This window comes from Salvelinus sp. IW2-2015, linkage group LG20 (assembly GCF_002910315.2).
Source record: "Salvelinus sp. IW2-2015 linkage group LG20, ASM291031v2, whole genome shotgun sequence".
Lineage (NCBI taxonomy): Eukaryota > Metazoa > Chordata > Actinopteri > Salmoniformes > Salmonidae > Salvelinus > Salvelinus sp. IW2-2015.
In genome coordinates, this window is record NC_036860.1 from 71,300,708 (window position 1) to 71,324,476 (window position 23,769).

The window sequence follows — 23,769 nt, forward strand, 5'->3', positions numbered from 1 at the left end:
ACCTTAGATTTAGCTGAGTCACTGTTGGTTGAGTCTAAGAGAGGACAAAGAGAGAGGATCAGAGGAGAAAGGTACACTGTAAAGCTGGTCTGTGTTACATGGGAGGGGAGGAGGAGCGTGAATGGCAGTGAAGGGGGGGCACAGAGCTGCCGCTCAGAAAACAATAAACCTTTCTGTTATCTAGCTAGCTAGAGCTTTTAAAACACACCATTTCGACACTGTTATAACACAGGAAATATGACTGCTCTAATGTAACACTAATCCAAGTAGTAGAGAGTTGTGATTCCTCTGTGCCTACCTTCTACCCTTCACCTTCCCCTGGGGAACAGAACCACACAGACACTGGTCACACACCATTAACACACAGGACAACGTGTCATCACTAACCACCGATTGTCATGGAGTTGATCAAACTGACTGGTATGTGATCAGGGTTGTTGGAGAGAGGGGCGAGGGTGGGGAAAAACAACAGCGTTAAGGAATCGCAGCACACACTGATGACATCACGGCAAACACTGATGACATCAACCGGTGAAGGAAGCGTCGGGGAGGAGGGAAGGCAGAATACAAGGTTGAGTAAAGGGTTTTTCAATCACCACACACTTGGTCACACCACCTCGCGCACACGCCCTCGCCCACACACTCGCTCTCACACACACACACTCGCTCTCGCCCACACACTCGCTCTCACCCACACACTCGCTCTCACACACACACACTCGCACGCTCTCGCTCGCACGCTCTCGCACGCACGCACGCACGCACGCACGCACGCACGCACGCACGCACGCACGCACGCACGCACACACACACACACACACTAAAACCCCAGAGTAACACATGAGAGGGCCCATAGAGAATGAGTGGAGCAGGTGAGGTAGACAGGACAGACAGATGGACAGACCACTGTAGAGGGGCTTTCTCTCTCAGTGGCAGAGTACACAAAGTCATTAATGACAGTGCAGGGTCGTCCTCACACACACCTCCTGCCTTAGTCAAGCTGACACAGAGGGAGCCGAGAGCAACTTCCTCTGAAGATGGTGACACATAGCAAACACACCCACCCACCTTTCACTAACAAACACCATCACACCAAANCACACACACACACACACACACACACACACACACACACACACACACACACACGAGAGGGCCTATACAGAATGAGTGGAGCAGGTGAGGTAGACAGGACAGACAGATGGACAGACCACTGTAGAGGGGCTTTCTCTCTCAGTGACAAAGAACACAAAGTCATTAATCCATTAGTCAGACTGGGTGACAGTACAGGGTCGTCCTCACACACAACTCCTGCCTTAGTCAAGCGGACACTGAGAGGGAGCCGAAAGCAACTTCCTCTGAAGATGTTGACACATACCAAACACACCCACCCACCTTTTACTAACAAACACCATCACACCCAAACTCACTATTTCTCACGCACGCACGTACACACACACACACAGAAACACACACAGGAATTGGCAGGGGAAATCCCATCCTACCGCAGTGGCTGCTCCACCGGCTCAGCTAAGAGAGGGATGCAGCGATGTAGAAGAGAAAGTGAAAGATGAGTAATAAAGAAGAAAAGAAAACCAGGTGAGAGGAAAGAAGCACAGTCTAGTGATCAAATCAGGAAAGAGAGAAACTCGGCAAGGGCAAATCRTTTCAAATGTATGTCATGCCTCTTTCCTGATTGTATGGGATTGGTTCAACTGTGTGGCTGTCAATGATTATTGACAGTCACTGATTGGCCAGTTCGGCCACAGTATGAACCGTGATTGGTCTGCACAGGCTGTCAGTAGCTCAGTGCAGGTTGTGATTGGATGCATTTGGGCAGTGGTGGGCGGGCCCTCACCTGACGCCTCCCCCAGCAGAGCGGTCCTGCCGATGTTGGAGAGCAAGTGGTCRATATTGGGGGCAGGCACCAGGTCCTTCGTGTCTACTGGAGTCTGAAGGGGAGAAAGGCATCGAGTCATAAACAACACATGAACACTGGATTTAAGTCCTGCATCCGAATCGGTGACTGTGTCCCAAATGGCAACCGTTTCTCCATATAATGTGCTATTCTTCCCCGGCCCATAGGGCTCTGGTAAAAAGTAGTGCATTACGAAGGGAATAGGGTGCAATATGACACATAGATCCGATATACTGTGTCATATCACATCCCCTGACTTGCAGGATTCTATTTGGGCCGTTTGCTGGAGCAGATGACACAGTGAGCTCCAACATGACCGGGTGAACTGAACTGCTGTCCCCACATAGTTCCCACAGTTTGCACAGTAAGTCCCACTGTACCTTCTCATCCTTGTCCAGGTCCTCACTGAAAAACCAGAGATACTGTGGGAGGAAACAGAGAGCGAGAGAGGAGACAGAGAGAAAGAAGAGATGTGTGAGAAGATATTCCGACAGGGTAGCGCCAGCTCATTGGAGGAGAGTTCACATGAAGCAAGTGAACAGGTCTGTCATTGGTTGGGGATTAGAGGGTCACTCACATGTTGGATGAGCGTCTCTACTATCTTGTAGCGGTCAGGCATGTGAGTCACCATGTCTGTCATGTTGTCTTCAGACGTCCGCACCAGCGTGGGCCCGAACACCAGGGCCAAGTTACGAGGTTCCATCTACACGCACACAGAAACAATACATCTCATTATAAACCAGTCTTCCTATATCGTCCGTTGCTGTGACGACCACATGTTAACACATCCGAACTGTAACACTGTAAAAAGTCGGGCCACTTTACATAGGGAATAAAGTGCCATTGGGTCCGGGACAAAAGTCGGGCACTATATAGGGAGCCATTTGGGACGCAAGCCCTATAATAACCCGTTCACGTTAAAGCACCACGATAACAGTATCCGGACCTTGTTTTTCTCACAGTGGTCAGCTACCGTCTTCAGATGGCCAACCAGGAACTTGAGAGTGTGGTAGTAATGGTCCGGTAAGTCACGGATCTAAAAAAAGAAAGAAAGAAAGAAAGAAAGAAAGAAAGAGAGAGAGAGAGAGAGAGAGAGAGAGAGAGAGAGAGAAATATCTCAACACTTCTGAGTATCCTGTGTAATCTGTTAGCCCTTGAACATATCATCCTTCCAGGGAAAGACTATACCGGATATGCCAATAGAAGAACACGCTCAGACAACGTTCACATACCAGTTTTTTCATGGTCTTTAGCCGGTCCCCGGCATTCTCCATCCGGTTAGCGTCAATGAAGTCATTGTACTTATCTGTGAGGATGAGAGTAATATACATAGTTACAGTACATTAAAATAGAGTACTAACTAACATTCAACTGTAACTGTAAAAAGGAGGATGAATGTGAGCTGATTCATGCCTTTACTGACGGTTCATTTAACAAAACGGGACTCACCATCAGTGAAGAGGGGCTCCGGAAGTTTCCTGAAGAAAGACTTGAGCAAGCTGCTGATCACGTTCAGGTCCTGCCATTTCTGTGAAGAGGTAAGAACAGGTAGAGAGAGAGAGTTCAAAGGCAATACTAAAAGGCCTTTAGAGACACGTTGGATAGAATAGTTGACGGCCAAATCATCCTTTCCCTTTGCTGAACACTTGCATACCCTACTGATGCTGTTTAACACCATCCCGCAGATGACTAAATATACTGTGTCTATCTAACCCAGTCACGGTGTACCGTGCCTATTGCTTACTGTACGTTAGGTTGTGTATGTGTGTGTGTGTGTGTGTGTGCGACTGGGCTCCTGCTCTGCTTACCTCCTCTGCAGGGTTGATGTCCGACCCCTTGTTGAGCTGGTCCTGAAGGCTGGACACTACTGCGTTGTTCCCTGGGACCCTGTAGATGCCGGTGTACTCCAGACCCATCTCCTCCACCAGCCCACAGCAGATCTCCACGATCATAGGGATGAACTGGGAGGACAGACAGACAAACAGAGGAGGGTCGGACAGGAGTGGACACACAAACCTTACCAGCACACAGATACATCATAGTAAACAGTAGACACACACTGACCCATACATGTCCATATGCCATGCATTTTCAGTAAATACTTTAACAGGGCATATAAACACACACAMAATGATACATTTACAGTATATGATAAGATTAGAGGAAGGGAGGCTCTGGCTGACCTTGTTGTTGGCAGCTGGCTGGCAGTCCTCTAGCCGCACTCCAAAAGCCTTGGGCCCTGACTTCTTGGACTTCTTCATGATGTTKATCCCCCATGGCGACTTAGGGGCGCTGCTCTCATCTGTGGACAGACAGAGGGACAGCGAGTCAGACAGACAGACAGACAGACAGACAGACAGACAGACAGACAGACAGACAGACAGACAGACAGACAGACAGACAGACAGACAGACAGAGTCAGAACAAACATCCATCTGGAATGACCACTGCTGGTTGGTTCCTGTCTCTGACCTTTGCCCTCAGGTTTGGGTGAGCGCGGCGCCCCGGCAGCGTTCTCCATCTTGGCCAGCAGGAAGGAAGGCTTGGCACGGGACACCCTGGGAGAGGAGTCCGGCTTGTTGCCTGTTGGACTGGAGGCAGGGAGAGAGAGAGAGAAGACTGTTACAAACTGACTCTACCGGCCAATGACAAGCAAAATGGATGTACCAAACACTACTGCTGTATAGTGACAGGTATGTGTCCCTCACCTCTGTTTCCTGTAGTCATTGAGCTTCTTACTGATCAGAGCCTGTCTTGAGAATCCCAGCTCCTGAGACAAACACACAGTCCACTCCCTCATCAATACAGCCTTACACTGTAGCAACACCAGTGAAGAAAGGTGACATGTACAACAATGTTACAGGAGATACATAAATAGAAGGCAGTGTGTGACATAAGATATGAGGGTTCTAGGGTCAGAGTTGAGAGGGTTCTAGGGTCAGAGTTGAGAGGTGAGAGGTGAGAGGTCAGTTGAGAGGTGAGAGTGGTGCCCTCTGACCCACCTCATTGTCGGTCTTGCTGTTCTCACTGATGACCTTGATCCAGTCCAGCATGTCCTCTCTGTCTTCGGCCTGCAGCAGATACTCACAAAAGTCCTGAGTGGTCAGGCGCAGCGCGTGCTTACGCTTGGTCTCGCTGTACGCTATGTCCACCAGGCAGCCCCGGATGCTGATTGGCTGCTCCTCGTCGGCATCGCCTCCCAGAGTGGCGCCCCGCAGGACCGCCTCCCGCTTGTCCTTGTAGAGGAAGAGCGAGTGGGAGCGCAACACCGAGAAGACCCGCCTCCACGGACGCATGCCGCTGCCCACCTTCTGCAACACAGAACGGAATGGAGAGAGTGAGAGAGAGGAAATGGAGTGAGAGAGGGAAAGGACAGAGAGGGAAGAAATGGAGTGAGAGAGGGAAAGGACAGAGAGGGAAGAAATGGAGTGAGAGACAGAGAGAGGGGAAATGGAGTGAGAGACAGAGAGGACAGAGAGGGAAGAAATGGAGTGAGAGACAGAGAGGACAGAGAGAGAGGAAATGGAGTGAGAGACAGAGAGGACAGAGAGAGAGGAAATGGGGTGAGAGAGAGAAAGGACAGAGAGAGAGGAAATGGGGTGAGAGAGAGAGAGGACAGAGAGAGGGGAAATGGAGTGAGAGACAGAAAGAGAGGAAATGGAGTGAGAGACAGAGAGGACAGAGAGAGAAGAAATGTCTCATTAAACTGCAGTAGGTCCTATTCCTTTACTCGTTCTTTCTTTCTCCTCCCTCTCTCTCACCTTGCCCTTCTCCGTGAGGATCTGTTTGTAGTGCAGCCATCCCTCTCTCCATATGTCACTAGCTGATACTGCCCAGCTCTGAGGTGGAGTGGCGTTTGGAGCGCACCTCCTCCGCTGCCCCCAGACTGTCCAGAGACTAACAACACACACACACAACACACACCACAACACACACACACACACACACACACACACACACACACACACACACACACACACACACACACACACACACACACACACACACACACACACACAGGTCAAAAGTTACGCACCACTCCACAAAAGGTTTTTAGGATAAACACACTGAAAAAAACTGATGGTTTCAGACACACTCCCCAAGCTGCCAGAATTGCAAGGTCCTCTGCAATCTGCAGTGTGGTCACGTGTATGTTACAGCCTACTGTTGTTGTGAAACAGGGGAAAACCTCACCCCAACAAGTGAAGAAACTCTTCACTCTCTTTGGCAGCCTCCTATGGAGAATAAAACGGAGGGTTAGTTTAAAATGACTACCGCAAGATTTCCTACGAAATGAGTTGATGATCATATGCTCCAGATGAATCCCTCCTAATCGATTTCCCACGTCTCCCCCGGGGGTTCCGTTACTCACGAGACGCCGCGGCCCTCCTCTCCTCTGAAGGTGTTGAGTCCCTCGTCACATGACTTGGAGCGCTCCGTGGTGATGGCTAGAAGATAGGAGGAACGGCGACTGGATTTAATACTGCCTGCTCAGTGGGAGACGGAGCGAGTGAGAGAGAGAGAGGGAAAGAAAGAAAGAAAGAAAGGAAGGAAAGGAAGGAAAGAGAAGAATGTAGATGTAATGGCAGTCAGGGGATGAGAGGATGTTAAGGAGTGTGGGGTTAAGAGACGGGGGTGAGCGGTTGACAGAGAGCTGGTGGGTGGTTGGGTGAGGTAGCGGGTGAAGAGGTGGGCTGGCAGGATGGASTCAGGTTAGGTTAGGTCTTCTCAGGTCACTTCGCTCACTACTGCCATGCAAGGGGAGTCTGTCTGTCAGACTGGACTAAAGCTGGGTGTACGAGGACCACAGGACTTCATGCTCTAGTCTATACAGGAAAATGTGGACCCTATTGGTACAAAACACACTTTCTACAAAGGGTAGCGAGTAACCACATTCACTTCAATGACGCATATGCATCTGCCTAGGCGGTTAGTCCACCGAGGAGAGACTACATTTGCTTTAGGGTGCGCATGCATCTTACCAGGCACAAAGAAGTACACAAAGCCTATTTACTGGAGGCTAATTTACCTCTTCGCCATGGAAAAATTGTCAATCAACTCATGCAGAGAAACAAAGGAGCATCCTGTGTACAGTAAGCCATTCTCTCCATAGATGTGGAGGTGGCATGTCTGCTTGCATGGTACCAGACACCGCAGAGAGGGGTGCTGGGTGGATTCTGGTATGGCTGCATGTAGGGTAGTCGGTCCGGGGTAGTCCGGCTCAAGGGGGGCACTCACTGCAGTCGTGTGAGAAGAGCCTGGTTAGGGGGAAGGTGAAGGTGGGGGAGGCGGGGCTGGTGACGATGGCGGGMGCTGAGCTYATGCCGCTGGACACCACGGAGGAGGCGGGTACGTGGCGGGCACGGAGGTCAGCGCTGGGGCTCGTCGGCTCATCTGTATGGAGGGGGGGGGGGGGGGGTGGGGGGAGGAGGAGAGGGACGGTTAGAGGGAAGAGGAGGGAAGGGAAAGGGCAAAGGTGGGAGACAGGATAGGAAGAAGGGAGGAAGGGAAGTAGAGGGAAGGTTAGGAAAGGGCAGAGGGCGGAATCAAGGGTGAGAGGACGAGAGGGAAGGATAGAGGGAGGAGGGGAGAGGATTTGAAGGAAGGGAGAGCGATGAGGTACCGCCAGAGGGTTACTATAAAGGACAGAGATACTGTTTTCACACGGAATGCTCAGGTTCTCTGAGAAACATTGACAAGGCACATTACTTACTTACTCACTTTCTTTGTCCTTCTAACACACAAACACCGTACACACAGATTATAACATGTGTTCTATGAAGCATCCTCAAAGAGAAAGTGGATGAAAATAGTCAGAAAAGACTAAAGAACTTCAATAACGTATCTGTAAATGAGCACTATTACAGCTCTATTGCATAAAAACACACACGGACACACGGACAATAGACAAAATAATAAGGTGGAAAGTAAAACGACATGCAGAGAGATTGAAACAACGCCCTATGCTGTACCTGTGTCTGCTGCCTCCATGAGAAGAGTTCTTCAAATAGAAACGGAAAAGGCTTTGGTACCATGTAATAACGCTAGGTTTCAGTTCTTTATCAACTAGCGGGTTGGGAGGTTTGTGTAAGGGTGTGTGTGATTCATTGTGTTGGTTTGTATGAGTGCATTACACACACAAAAAAGGAAACTTTGTCTTGCTTGTAGTGATAATGTCCTGGTTAGCTGCTATGCATTTTTCAAAATGAAAGCAGTCATTTCAAAGTTGAATGACAGAAATACATAAAACCACCGTAAGTAATATATCCAAGATCAGGGTTGGGGAATAACGGGTTACATTGTACATATAACTGATTACAAAACAAACTAACTGTAATCCGTTATGTTACCAGCAAAAATATTGTAATCAGATTACAGATTCCTTTGAAAAACTAGATGATTACTTGTAGGATTACTTTTAAATTCATAAAGGATGTTAGCGATTTCTTTTGTTTGAGAAAACAGAAAGGTGTCAAAAAACAAAGACATTGAAAGCAGCATTGAAAAAAGGAGCAGGTTTAAGTTTGTTCCATCTGAGCGAGTCTGACCACAAGTCAGAGACCGTTTGATGGATAGCGGGAAAAGAGCAGGAATAGGCTTTGGTAGGCTACAGTCCAAGCGGTCTTCCAATGGTGAGACTGCTGTCAGCATCCAAAGATTATACATCCTACTTGAATAAAGGCTTGGAGGTAAGGACGATAGCAGTGGTGTAGCCTACGGGCGACACGGATATCACGTATTATTGATATCTACATACATAGCGCACTGATGTGACTCACACTGCTGCTCGGGCTATTTTCTTCTTACGGATTGTCGTTTTTGTGCATGACTGTGCATTTGAACCCAATAATGGTTGAATTTAAGAGGTTTAAGCTGCCTGTCGTGTATCGCTTTTGCGACTGGTGGACGGCCATGAGTGAAAAATTCACTCTTGCAACAGCTGCATAGTGCAGATCCCAGTCTATGGAATAACAGTTTGAGGGACTTCCTCCCTTCTAAACTCCCCCGTGGTATTGTGCTCCACATACGGTCAAAAACAAGTTTCATTTAAGAAGACTGCGAGTGAGGCTTTTATTGCTCAATCTAATTCGTGCTGATAAAAAAAATATCCATGGGCCTCACAGACACATGCTCAAAGCATGCCGTTTCATGAGAGCGGCATTTCTTTTTCAGCTCGAAACAACAAAATAGTAAACAGAGTAGGCTAATAAGTCCTTCGTTTTGGGGTCATGCTCAGGTTAAACTATTTGGCTCATCTATATATAAATCCTATTCTTGAAGATCAAGGAGTATTTTGGAATGACTGGAAAATCTGACAGACTTAGTTTTTTTTATGTCAAGATACAGCCTAATCGTTTTACAGGGGTGCGTGCTTAGTCCCCTCCTGTACTCCCTGTACACCCACCACGGCGAGGCCACGCACCACTCCAACACCATCATCCAGTTTGCTGACACGAGGTCAGTGACCTGACAGTGTGGTGCCGGGGCAACAACCTCTCCCTCAACGTCAGTAAGACCAAGGGGCTGATCGTGGACTACAGGGAATGGGGGTACAGGCACGCCCCCCTCCACATCGACGGGGCTGCAGCGGAGCAGGTTCAGAGGGTTCACGGTCCTCGGGATCCAAATCCGTAAGGACTTAAAATGATCCACACACATACGCACAGTGGTGAAGAGACAGCGCCTCTTCCCCCCTCAGGAGGTTGGCACGGGGCCCTCAAATCCAAGTTCTACAGCTTCTTGACGAGCTGCGTCGTTGCTTGGTATGACATCAGCATGGCGCTACAGAGGGTGGTGCGGACAGCCCAGTACATCACTGGGGCGGAGTTCCCTACCATCCAGGACCTCTATATCAGGCGGTGTGAAAGGAAGGCGCGGGAAATCGATAAAGACTCCAGCCACCCAAGTCATAGACTGTTCTCTCGGCTTCCGCATGGCAAGCGGTACCGGTGCATCAAGTCTAACACCAACAGGCTCCTGAACCGCTTCTTTTCCCAAGCCATAAGACTGCTAAATAGACCCTTGTATATCTTTGTATTTTTGCACTCTCTATGCACACTCACAGGACTCTACACAATCACACACACTGACACTCCAACACGCACACACATTTATACGGACTTTACACACGCACTCACATACAATCTTCATTTACGCTGCTGCTACTGTTTATCATATATCCTGATGCCTACTCACCTTACCCCTATACCTCTATCAATCCAGTATCCCTGCACATTGTAAATATGGTATTGGCACAGACCCTGTATATAGCTACTGACCCTGGAACTGACCCTGTGTATATAGCTACTGACCCTGGAACTGACCCTGTATATAGCTACTGACCCTGGAACTGACCCTGTATATAGCTACTGACCCTGGAACTGACCCTGTATATAGCTACTGATCCTGGAACTGACCCTGTATATAGCTTCTTACTTTTTCGTATTCTTATTATTTATAAAAAAAGGTCTCGTGTGTTTTTGTTCTACCGTATGTTATTTTTCGCACTAATTATTGATTACTGCATCGTTGGGTTTAGAGCTCGCAAGAAAGGCATTTCACTGTTGTGCGCGTGACATTAAAACTTGAAACTTATCTGTATTAAAGTACAAAGCAATGGGTTAAAAGAAGCCTACATACACCATAATGCAACATCAATGTATGGCCAGCTATGTAAACTCTAACGTTGATTTATCCGGCAATAGATGTCGTTCAACTGGTAATATTCCTTTTTGTCTTCATCTAATGCCTCTTATGCAATCTAAAAGTAACTGAAAGTAATCCGATTGTTACTGAGTTTGGGTGATCCAAAAGTTACATTACTGATTACAATTTTGGACAGGTAACTAGTAACTCTAACAGATGCCATTTAGAAAGTAACCTACCCAACCTTGTCCAAGATAACCCTACAACGTTCATCTCAACCATTCTAAAACACACACAAGGGGATGTGAAACCAGCCAGCCACAACACACTTTCTGAGTGACACAGAGGATTATGGACCAGACTAGTGTTTGCATGTAGGGAGGGAAGGGTAGGGTTTTGCCCATGTTTAACTTTTGTAGCTTCAGGTCCTAATGCTGGCCTCACTAATAACCACGGCTGCTGCTCCTGTCTGAGTACCTTCACTAAACAGCAGAGGGCAGCAGATCTTCAGTCTCAAATGGAAGCAATGGCTCAAAGACTACTTGGCTCTCAACTCGAAACCAACCCCTATAGCCTTAACTTGAACTTTAGAAACGGAATGTTATGCTGTCTTGTATTGTTACAAGGTGCTCAAAACATACCTTTTCACGCAAGACTCATCCCTCTCTCCCCCGTGTCTGTTTCTTCTCTGACCATACCTCTCCCCAGACATCATATTCTCCCCTCTATTCCTCTCTGCTTCCACTTTCACTGCCTTCCACCTGCTTTCCTCTGTCTCTCGACATCTCCCTCGCCCCTCCTCTTCTCTCTGTATCAGTCCGTTTCTCGTCTCGGTGCTAGGGCCGGCCCAACAGAGGCAGCAGGAGAAGAGGCTGAAACATTCCCAATCTGGGATGTGGAATCTGCCTGTTTACAGCCGAGCCCAGAAATAGCCGCTCTCGCTGCCTGTGGGTTTAACAAAGGCCATCATTAACAGAGCCAGCAGCAGCAGAGCAGCGCCAGTAGAGAGAGGAGCTCCCAGCCACCACACTGCAGGACTGGAGAATGGAGCAGGGCTCTATACTACTACAACACACTCCTATAGCCTACTATCACATCCCCTTCTCTATAGGAGACGCCATGACCTCACCCGCTCACACGGAGACACAGAGAGAGGGTGAAAGAGAGATGTCTTTGAGAGCATAGGCCATGTTTTGGCCAGCTCAGTGTGTGTGTGTTGTGTGTGTGTGTGTGTGTGTGTGTGTGTGTGTGTGTGTGTGTGTGTGTGTGTGTGTGTGTGTGTGTGTGTGTGTGTGTGTGTGTGTGTGTGTGTGTGTGTGTGTGTGTGTGAGGGTAGTGGCTCTGTGTGTCTGTTGTGGGGAGGGTATAGTGTGGAGGGGCTGTGGACTGGTCAGTACCCCGTCCATCTCCCAGTGGTACACAAAGCAGCATTGATGGCGGTGGCACAGAGTGCAATGCCTGAGGCTGGCAGTGTGACAGAGACAGTTTGGACCCCTACTGTACTGTGACTCACAGGGGGTCCCACTACCACCAGGCCCCCTGTCCTACCATCGCACACTTCTGGGTTTCCCCCAAAAGGAGGCTCAGGGGGGACAGTATAACCTGCCATCCTAATAAGACCCAATCCTAGGATTTACAGTAAAAATGCTCTAATACGTAATTCCTTTCATTGGTTCTGCTACCGCAAGCTACCAACACTATTCAAAAGGGGACTACAGTGAGTGAAAGCACCATATAGAGAATGCTAAGTCAAACTACCGATACTAGAGGGCAAGAGAATCCAACCACCATCCTGGACAGCACAGACTCCGTTCTTTTGTGCATCTGTCTACTACACAGCCTCATCATCTACAGCCTATTAAATCGTGTTCCAAAACAACCAGATCACAGATCCTATCAGGGAGAGGAAAAGATGGAGAGATAGAGAAACAGCAAGAGAGGAGTTTGAAGCTTCAGTCTTTGGTCATTAAACGTGCCCCAGCTTGCACTCTTGAGCAGGAAGGAAGAGAAGCAGCAAGAATCTTCTCAGTTTCCTGGTTTTCTTCCTTATTAAATCTCTTTCTTTATAGGTCTCTCTCTCGCTCTCTATGTTCCTCAAGGTTTGGCCCCACATCGAGGGCATCTATCCATCTCTCCATTTTAACGTAGGCACAAGTTTCCGACGCAGCTCATTTGAATCTGCTTTCCACTTTGCTGACCTCAGTTGTTGTCCTGGCCATCTGAGGGTGTGGAGTAGCCTACCTTGCTTATAGAACGTCTACATACTCCTTGGATTTCGTCACGTTTTATTGTGTTACAAAAGTGGGATTAAAATGGATTTAACTGTCACTTTTTTGTCAACGATCTACACGAAATACTCTAAACTCTAAAGTTAAAGATGAAATAAAAATAAAACAGTAATATGCCTTGATTAGTTAAGCATTCACCCCCCCTGAGTCAATACACGTTAGAAGCACATTTGGCAGACGATTACAGCTGTGAGTCTTGTGAGTAAATCTCCGAAGAGCTTCGCCCACCTGTATTGTGCGATATTTGCCCATTTCCTTTAAAAAAAAAGAAATCTTCAAGCTCTGTCAAGGAGTTGGGGATCGTGGCTAGACAGCAATTTTTCGAGTCTTGCCATAGATTTTCAAGCAGATTTAAGTCAAAACTGTAACTTGGTTATTTCCAGAGTCAAGCATACCCACACCACGATGCAGTCACCACCATGCTTGAAAATAAGGAGGAAGTTACTCAGTGGTGTTCTGGACCAAACATAAGGCTTTGCATTTTGGCCAAAAAGTGTATTCCTTTGCCGTGTTTTTTTGCAATATTGCATAAGTGCCTTATCGCATATACAGTATGTACATGTTTTGGAAATGTTTTATTCAGTATATTTGTATTCTTCTTTTCACTCTGTCATTTAGGTTAGTATTGCGGAGTCACTACAATGCTGTTGACCCATCTTCAGTTTTCTCCAATTTTGTCGAATTTTCTTTTCACTTTGAGATTATGGAGTATTTTGTGTAGATCAATGACATAAAAAACAAAAATAAATCTATTTCAATCCCACTGTGTAAACTCGACAAAATGTGAAAAAGGTTCACGGTGGTGTGTAGACTTCCTTTAGGTACTGCATGTGGCCCTGGCCTGGTCCTGCCTTAGCTGTGGTTGGTTGGTTTACCCGTGGTTTGACTGTAGGGCTATCGGCTATGGTCTGTTGATTAGTACTGTACACCATGTAGGAGTAGCTGGCTATTTACTGAGGCCCTGTTGTGTTCATCATGTGTTCGTTCAGCAGCAGAGCAGAGGCAACAAGCTGAGACACGGCCAGATACCTCCTGTTCTCTTCTCACAAACACACACACACACTGTACATACACACTATACATACATACATACACATATACAAATGTGTGATTACAGTAGAACACACATGTAGTGCGCAAATACACAAACGTTCAAACAGTTACGAAGCCCAGAGGGTGAATCTCAGTAAATCCAGACATAACGTCAAAAGTTAAGGTTATTATTAGAGTTTCAACCAATTCATTTATACTATTCTTCTTTTTTTTTGTCATTTAGCAGACGCTCTTATCCAAAGCGACTTACAGGAGCAATTAGGGTTAAGTGCCTTGCTCAAGGGCACGTCGGCAGATTTCTCACCTAGTCGGCTCGGGGATTCTGACCAGCAACCCTTTGGTTACTGGCCCAACGCTCTTAACCGCTAGGCTACCTGCCGCCCGACTTGGCTGGGATTAAAATGGAATTCATGGCAGTGACATAAGAGAGAGAAAAATATTCTCCCTGTTGTGAAAGCGGACAGACTGAAAGCTAGTGACAGACATAAAGTCAGCTTCCACCTCCTCTCCTGTGAATGGAAAGGGGATCTGAGTGACTTGGTGAGAAGGGGGTGGGGGGGGGTTAGTGAAGTCCCGTAAAATATGATTCAATCAAACACTACTAAAACTGTCTGCATGTCTTTGGGAAGTGCCAGTATCACCCAACACAAACAAAGACACAGGCTGGAGACAGAGTGAGGAAAAGCCCGGAGCCTGGCCACACAGGCAGAGACCGACAGAGGAAATGAAGGGCACAGAGAGAAGGGTTCGATTCTCTAAATACAGGCCAAGTCATAGTCTATGTCCTCCCATCTTTCTGGTCAATCTTTCTGGTAAGCTTCTTGTTTGTTTTTACAAACAGTTAGTTTCCAGTAAGTTCCAGTAAGATCAATCAGGAGGAATATGTTTGTGTCTTAAACAGAAGTGGGAGTGATGAGGTCTGCAAGTCACATGGAGGGGTAGGGAGAGGAAGAGGAGGAGRAGTGTGTGGTGGTGGAGGTGCTTACCTATAAAGGGAATGGAGGCCATTGCGTCATCCTCTACAGACAGGGGGGCCAGGTTGCCATTGGTACGGTGCGGGGCACCCTCTCCTGAGGGGCGAGGGGCGGGGGCAGCGTYGTGGGGGTCAGGGGGGAACACAGGGGGTTCTGTGCCATCTACAGGCAGGGTGTAGTGGGGGTGGCGCATGGCGTGGGCGCTCCTTCGTCCCGTGGGGGGTTTCTGTCTCAGTTTGACTTCCTGGGTCTGAGCTACCACCTCCACCTGGCCTTCCACTGCCACTCTCTCATGGTTGGTGGGGCGGTAGGCCCTATCAAGGGTCTCGGGGGTGGTGGAGGCCAGAGGGGATGGAACTGAGGGGACAACACCTTCAGGGGGGCTGGTTTTGGGGGTGGGGGCCCAGCTGAGGTGGGGGCCAAGGTAGGAGGGGTCCCTGAAGGAGGGTTGCTGCATGATGCGGCCTGTTTTGCGGTTGAAGGAGGGGCTGTAGCTGCGGTAACCTACTGGCTGGTCGTCCAGGCTCTGTCCGGTGGGCAGACGTCTGCTCTGGGGGGCTGGTTGTTGGGGCTGGGGCTGTGGGTGAGACTGTGAGTGGGGTTGGGGGTGGTTTTTGTGGTGCGGCTGTGGTTGTCGGCCCATAGAGGGGGCCGGTGCGACACCGTAATGGTTCCCCTGCCTCTGATAGGCCTCAGTCCTGGGTGCTTGCTGTGAGGCCTGCTTCAGCCAGGCAGGCCTCTCGGAATGGGGCGACTCCAGCATCTCCATCGARCGGCCATAGCGGTCGTACTGTACCAGCAGGTTCTCCGACCGGGCTCTGCTGCCGTAKGAGGAGGGGTGGCTCTGGTCCCGGGCCCCCTCCCAGTCTCCGTAGGTCCAAGAAGGGTCCCCGTGGGGGCCGGGGCCCGACTGCTGCAGTAGCATCAGGGTGTCCTGGGAGGCGCTGTGGGGCCAGCCGCCCGGACTCCGGCGGTGGCACCCAGGGCCTGTCTCACACAGCCTGTCCTGAGAGTAGCTGCGGTGGCGTTGGTGCATGCTGCCACTGCGGCCCTGGCGCTGCTCAGCAGCTTGGCTGTAGTACCACTCAGACAGGGCCTGTTGGCAGTGCTGGCTGCGGCTGGGGCTCGGCTGGGGAGGGCTGGCCCAGGCCTGGCTGCCCTTCTGGGGCTGAGAGGAGGCGGTGGTGGCAGTGCCAGCAGCATTGTGGTTGACATAGTGGACATGCAGAGGGCTGCTGAGGGGCCCTCCTGAAGAAGAAGATGAGGAGTAGGAGCGGCCCCTKGTCTGTCCCGTAGGCTGCTGCCCGGTCACACCGTACTGGATTTCCTCTGTCCTGTAGGGGGGGCTACTGTGGCCCACGCCCCCCGGCTCTCCGCCCAGTCCCTCCTGCCAGCTGGCCGGGCTGCCCACGGTGGAGCGGTTGTCCAGGGGGGACAAGGGGCTGGCGGAGCCTGGCCAGCGGCTCCAGTTGTCCAGCTGGTTCTGGCCCATGGGGGCCGGGGCCCCGGCGGGAGGCTGGGACTTGGTGCGGGGAGCGTAGCAGAGGGGCGGGGGTACCGGAAGGTTCCGGGCTCCCCCTGTGTAAGGCTCGTTGCCCCTCAGGTAGGCATCCTGGGAGTATGCCTGTAGGTGGAGACAGAGAGGGAGAGAGGTGAGACACAAACAGGAGGAGTTCAGGTGACGAACAGAGGTCAGAGGTCAGAGGGGGAAGGAGCGGGATCAGTAGATGGACTCAATGATTCAATACAACTGCTTTGACAGTCACAGGTTTGACAGTCACAGGTTTGACCGGCACAGGTTTGACCGGCACAGGTTTGACCGGCACAGGTTTGACCGGCACAGGTTTGACCGGCACAGGTTTGACAGTCACAGGTTTGACAGTCACAGGTTTGACAGTCACAGGTTTGACAGTCACAGGTTTGACAGTCACTGGTTTGACAGTCACAGGTTTGACAGTCACAGGTTTGACAGTCACAGGTTTGACCGGCACAGCATTCCACTAAAGCTCCTTGTTAACTATGATGTTGCACAGCAAGCGACGTCGAGAATCATCTGTGTTCATCCTCCTACCACCTCAGTCTGCTCCGCCACAGTGACTCTCAGGGGCCCCAACTCAGCCTCCAACACAAACACAGCTACTCGTTAGCTGCAGGCACTAGCACGTGCCTTGAGCGAGAGCCACAACACAGCAACCGTCTGCAGCCGCACAGAACCACAGCAATGTTCCCGAATACACCACTACAACAAAGCACTGACTTAAAACGACAGCCAATCTGGATCTATCAAAACCAGCAGAGAGTCTCACTGCTATAGCTAGCTTGATCCAATACACCCGCAACAACAACATATATGTGAAGCGTCGCTCAGCGTTCAAGCCCCTCAAGCTACAGCCACAACACCGATTAAGAAACTACAAAGCCACAGTCTTAAAAACCGCTTTGCCCGAAATGAATTCACATCAAAAGGCGACACTTACAGATGAATTGTTCAGCTGGTGTTCAGGCTTCACCTCAGAGAGCCGGGCAGGCCCACACTCAGTCTGGCAGTGTCTCTCAGGCTCAAGTGTGTGTGTGTGAAGAGGAGAGGAACTCCTCGATGCATCAGTCTGTTTGCGTCCCACAGACACTAACACTCCTGCCGCTACGATTTACCACTCTCTCTCCTTCTTTCTCGAGGTTATGTCTCGACTTCTTCTTTACACTCCTTTTTTGTCTCTCTCGCTGTTCTTTTCTTGCGATCTGTCGAACTTTCTTCTTCGTTCAGTATGCTGTCCTCAGACAAGCCTTTCCAAAGTCCCTCTTCCCACTCTCTCTCTCTCTCTCTCTCTCTCTCTCTCTCTCTCTCTCTCTCTCTCTCTCTCTCTCTCTCTCTCTCCTCTCCCTCACTCTACCCTGTGGGAGGGTGGAAGGGGGCGTAACTAGTGCTGGTGACGTCACCATTGGAATGCAACCGATGCCCGTGGTGCAGTGAGGGGCGGAGTGAGAGGAGAGAGGAGAGAAGGGTGGAGGAGTGGAGGGTTAGGGGAGTGGTAGTGGGGTTGAAGGAGGGCAGTATTTGGAAGGGGAAAGAAAGGGTACTTGGTGGGTAGGGGTTTGTGTGTGTGAGAGAGAGAGAAGCCCAGGTCTGGGAGGTTGTGTCAGCGTTCTTGCCCCTGGGTTGCTCCTCCTGGTCCAGAGGAGAGGCGGTGACATGCTCTGCATGTCTGGTCATGTGTGTAAGTGGTGGAGCAATTTATGGACTGAGGCAAAATGTGTGTGTGTGTGTGTGTGTGTGTGTGTGTGTGTGTGCGTGCGTGCGTGCGTGCGTGCGTGCGTGCGTGCGTGTGCAGGTAGCTGCTTTTCATGTGACGCTTCCACAGAACTTTGGATAATAGCTTGAATGAACGTGTGTTGTAATCTAACGACAGACTAGAAAGCATCTGCGTCACAGCCTAGCTAGTTCCTGAGAGCCGAGAACTTCAACTCAAAGCAATGGAATGACAAGAACGACTATATCCAAGATGTTATCTCTCCGCAGTATTAGTATTCTTAAATCAATTCATTTATCAGGATAGAGTGAGTGTTTCTATTAGGGTGTAGTGTGGTTGAAATATCATACTCACACTTACCAGCTGCAGAACGTCTTCGTCTTTTGGCATTATAGAGAGCTCCAACACACTCTCACTGTGGAGGGATCGAGAAGAAAGACGAGAGGGACAAGGAAGGGAGAGGGCAAAGAGAGGGGGAACCGAAGAGAGAAGGAGGAAGGGGAGAAGGGGAAAAGGAACACAGATGGAACGATAGAAAAACAATTAGAATTCCACATTTTTTCCAAAGTCATCATGTTACGGTAAGAGAACACTTTTCCCCCAGTTGTGACGAAGGGTTTTTGTTTTGCTTTGAGATGAGTTGATCAGCAACCATGTCACAGGAGACCCTGTTGACGATGACCCTGGTGACTCTACTGCTCTCAGTGGATGTGTTCTGTACACTCATTGCGCCAAGCTATTCTCTTTAGGAGGATGTACTCACACAAGTCAAGGAAGACTTACTCAACTGAACATGTTCCACATTCCAGAATGATGCTGTACATACATAAAACATACATGTCTCGTACATAAACAACACCCACACATATGGTGCATTCAGAAGGTATTCAGACCCCTTGACTTTTCCCATGTTGTTACATTACAGGCTTATTCTAAAAAGGATTAAATAAAAAAAATCCTCATCAGTCTACACACAATACCTCATAAAGACAAAGCGAAATTTTTGCAAATGTATAAAAAAAAACGAACAGAAATACCCGATTTACGTAAGTATTCAGACCGTTTGCTATGAGACTCGAAATTGAGCTCAGGTGCATCCGGTTTCCATTGATCATCCTTGAAATGTTTCTACAAATTGATTGGAGTCCACCTGTGGTAAATTCCGATGATTGGACAGGATTTGGAAGGGCACACACCTGTCTATATAAAGTCCCACAGTTGACAGTGCATGTCGGAGCAAAAACCAGGCCACGAGGTCGAAGGAATTGTCCATAGAGCTCCAAGACAGGATTGTGTCGAGGCACAGATCTGGGGAAGGGTACCAAAAAATGTCTGCAGTATTGAAGATCTTCAAGAACATAGTGGCCTCCATCATTCTTAAATGGAAGACGTTTGGAACCACCAAGACTCTTCCTAGAGCTGGCCGCCCGGCCAAACTGAGCAATCGGGGGAGAAGGGCCTTGCAAGGTCAGGGAGGTGAGAAGGGCTTTAGCCTGACAGAGCTCCAGAGTTCCACTGTGGAGATGGGAGAACCTTCCAGAAGGACAACCATCAGAGAGAGAGAGAGAGAGAGAAAAGGGTTGAGAGCATCAGAGGTGAAGGAACAGGTGTTCTTACGTATTCCAGAAGCTCGATGTGGAGGTCCTGGCTGGTGTGATTTTTTTCTTCTTCTCGCATACACTGACTAGACGCTAGCTAAGCTAACGTTGTTTTGTTCTTTTTGTTTTACTCTGCCTGCAAACACGCTGGATGATTCAGAATTCATTGAAGAGCTTGAGCGGTTCATTGACGAGAGTAACGAACTCTAAGAAACATGTCGCTGGTTTCGGAGGATTCAAGAATTAAGGACAACAAACCCAATCAACAAAACAAACCAGAGCCAAGTTGGCCAAGCGGTATCAACGATGGAACCAAACCATCCCCAAGCAAGAGTGCGCGCAGGGAGAGTGGGCAGAGGTTTACTGATATGGATGCTGACTTGTTCAAATCCATCAATGAAAGCTTGCCAAACTTGATATCTTGGATATATTACGAGAGGACATCAATGCATTATGTGTCAGTCTAGAATTCAGCCAACGTCAGATTGATGATCTAAGGAAAGAGAACACGGCGCTGAAAGGTACTGTAGACTCTATTCATAGCAAGGTGGAGGTGGTGCAAAGGGAGAACAAACAACTTTAAAAAACCTTGCTTGATGTACAGTGTCGATCAATGCGAGACAATCTAATATTTTCAGGGATACCGGAGAATGACAACAGCAGAGGCTGTGAGGACACTGTCCGAGACTTTATGTCAACTCAACTGAAACTGCCCACTGATGTCGTGCGCAATGTCACTTTCTCCAGAGTCCATAGAAGAGACAGAGCAGGGAACTCAGAAACACTGATTTTGGAATGAGTGATCACTTCCCCACAGAGATCAATGAAAGGATAATTTTTTTTAATCCCATCATGAAGGAAAAGCGTTGCCTGAATCAACGAGTCTCCATGGTGATGGATAAACTTTACATCAACGGGCAATTGTATCAGGACTCTAGAGTAACTCCCTGGCTATTTTAATGTATTTTAATGTTCAAATCTGAGTTTGTGTGTTGTAGTGTATCATGACAACTTCAACTATAATGAATACATCGCAAATGGTTCTTCCAAATGGACAATGACCCCAAGCATACTTTCAAAGTTGTGGCAAAATGGCTTAAGGACAACAAAGTCAAGGTATTGGAGTGGCCATCACAAAGCCCTGACCTCAATCCTATAGAACATTTGTGGGCAGAACTGAAAAAGTGTGTGCGAGCGGAGGCCTACAAATGTGACTCAGTTACACCAGCTCTGTCAGGAGGAATGGGCCAAAATTCACTAAACTTATTGTGGGAAGCTTGTGGAAGGCTACCCGAAACTGTTTGAGCCCAAGTTGAACAATTTTAAAAGGAAATGCTACCAAATACTAATTGAGTGTATGTAACTTCTGACCCACTGGGAATGTGATGAAAGAAATAAAAGCTGAAATATAATCCTTCTCTACTTATTATTCTGACATTTCACAATTCTTAAAATAAAGTGGTATCTTAACTGTCCTAAGACAGGGAATTTTTACCAGGATTAAATGTAGGAATTGTGAAAAACTGAGTTTAAATGTTTTTGGCTAAGGTGTATGTAAACTTCCGACTTCAACTGTAGGTAGCCTTCCTAACAAAATACATGAGGTTTTAACTTGGTCAACATAAATAATATCATATTTGGCTTTGAACCGAAACGCATTAAGATTCATCTGTAAATGATGGACAAATAAACATTCAAGGATATAGTCTACTTAGAAGGGAGAGGAATAGGAATGGTGGGGGTGTAGCACTGTACATTCAGAATCATATACCTTTTAAAGGAGGGATGACCTTAATGTATGTCAATAGAGGCACTATGGGCTCAAGTTACATCTGCCTCACCAGGCACCCATATTGGTAGGTGGTGTGTATAGACCTCCTAGCTCTAAGGTGTCCTATCTGGATGACTTATGCACAGTGTTTGATCAGGCCACAGATAGCAACAGAGATGTACTTATCTTGGGTGATTTTAATATAAATTTCAAGGATCATAATCATTCCAATAGAACTAAACTGATGAGATATGCCGAGAACTGTGGTTTGAAACAAATGGTTAATGATACTACTAGATCATCAACTAAGTTGGGTCATCGTTCAGACACATGCATTGATCTGATCTTCTGTAATATACCATTGCAATGCTTAAAAGCCAGATCAATGCCAGTGGGCTGGACAGACCATAATATTGTGACCATAACCATGAACACCAAGGTTCCAAAGAAACCCCCAAGGATTGTGGTCAACAGAAATTTTTAAAGATTTAATCATGCGCTATTTCAAAATGATTTGGCTGCTGTACCCTGGGAGCTGATTTATCTAGAGGATGATTTAAATCACGCTACAGGATGTTTTATTGATTTGCTCACTGAGGTAATGGACCATCCTGCACCAGTAAGAAAGAGTGCTGTTGGGGCTCGTCCATCTCCATGGATTGATGATGAACTGGGTGAGGTTTTTTCTCTCAAAGAAATATGGCAAAAGCCTTAGCAGTCAAATCTAAACTAGAAATTGATTAACAGAATTATAGAACATTACGTAATTATGCAGTTAAATTGATTCGTAAGAAAAAAAGTTATCTTACAACAATGCTTTTATTGATTGTAAAAATGATTCTAAAAAGGTATGGAACACAGTTAAGGGCTTACTTGGTACATCTATCTCCTCATGCCCATCTAGTGTGGAGGTTGACGGAAGAACACTAACAAAACCAGCTGACATTGCCAATCATTTTGCAGATTTTTTTACAAAGAGTTTTATTTTACTGAGCAATAATGTAAACACACATTCTTCCAAACAAGCTATTGTCCAATGGATTGGTGATCATATTATGAGCAACAAGACCTGCTATTTTAGTCTACAAATGGTGTCAGTAGAAGAGGTGTTAAACCTATTGAAGTCATTACCCGATAGTAAATCTACAGGTTATGATCTTATGGACAAATTTTTGCTTCGCTGTGCTGCTCCCCAGACTGCAGCTCCACTGAAATACATTTTTAATTGGTCACTGGAAAAGGGGACGTTGGCAAATGTATGGAAGCATGCTAAACTGTGTCCTATTCCGAAAGACAGCAAAGAACCCATTACCCCTGCCAATAGTCGACCAATTAGTAACCTCCCTTCACTCAGTAAGATATTGGAGGGTATTGTGAGTAGACAAATATGGGAGTACATGGAAAAGAATGATCTGACTACATCCAATCAGCATGCTTATCGCAAAACCCATTCCACTACCACTGCATTGGTTGACATGACCGACCAGTGGCTCAATGCTATGGATAATGGCAGGTGTGTAGGTGTACTATTTTTAGATTTTAGTGCAGCATTTGATTTAGTGGATCATGAAATAATCTTTAAAAAATGAATGCATTATGGTTTTAAGGAGGTAGCATTGAATTGGGTACAGTCATATCTAACTGACAGGAAACAGTCCACCTATATCAATGGTTCATTTTCTTCCCCTCATGCTTTAAACTGTGGAATACCGCAGGGCAGCTGCCTTGGGCCACTTCTCTATTTAATATATACCAATGACCTTCCTTATGCCTTATCTGAAACTCAAGCTACTATATTTGCAGATGATACTACAATTTATACAGGAAGAGAATCGGTCCAACAGGTACAGCAAGCTTTACAAGGAGATTTGGAGAGTATCAGGGAGTGGGTTTGCCGGAACAAACTTGTTTTAAACACCAAAGTATGTTGGTCTGTTCCACTAGGAAAAGTCCAACACAGCATGGGATACAATTAAGTATGGGGGGAGTACAAATTGAGGAAGTGGCAGAAACCAAACTACTGTGGGTGCAGCTAGGTGCAGCTAACTGCTTATCATGGTCGTCTCAAATAACTAATCTATGTAAAAAAAAATATATATATTAAAACAGCATGCATGATCAGAAGGATAGCTAAATATTTACTAGGAAAGATTCTTAAGCAAATAACACAAGCATTAATTGAGAGTCAGGTGAACTACTGTTCTGTGGTCTGGGGAAATGCATCAGCAAGTGACTTTAAGAGGCTGCAGATTGGACAGAACAAAGCAGCAAGG

General features: G+C 47.6%; 1 protein-coding gene across 1 annotated transcript in view; it reads right to left on the bottom strand.

Annotated features, from left to right (window-relative positions):
- The window catches only part of arhgap23a (Rho GTPase activating protein 23a), a 53,676-nt gene that overhangs the window by 5,787 nt on the left and 24,120 nt on the right, over nucleotides 1-23,769 (bottom strand). The window contains 19 exon segments of the mRNA XM_070449605.1: nucleotides 3-34; nucleotides 1,859-1,952; nucleotides 2,299-2,340; nucleotides 2,496-2,621; nucleotides 2,865-2,954; nucleotides 3,151-3,224; nucleotides 3,368-3,446; nucleotides 3,727-3,879; nucleotides 4,102-4,220; nucleotides 4,391-4,509; nucleotides 4,627-4,688; nucleotides 4,921-5,229; nucleotides 5,680-5,740; nucleotides 5,742-5,815; nucleotides 6,108-6,153; nucleotides 6,291-6,405; nucleotides 7,157-7,312; nucleotides 14,892-16,503; nucleotides 18,488-18,542. Coding sequence (XP_070305706.1) covers nucleotides 3-34; nucleotides 1,859-1,952; nucleotides 2,299-2,340; nucleotides 2,496-2,621; nucleotides 2,865-2,954; nucleotides 3,151-3,224; nucleotides 3,368-3,446; nucleotides 3,727-3,879; nucleotides 4,102-4,220; nucleotides 4,391-4,509; nucleotides 4,627-4,688; nucleotides 4,921-5,229; nucleotides 5,680-5,740; nucleotides 5,742-5,815; nucleotides 6,108-6,153; nucleotides 6,291-6,405; nucleotides 7,157-7,312; nucleotides 14,892-16,503; nucleotides 18,488-18,542 — 3,418 coding nt within the window.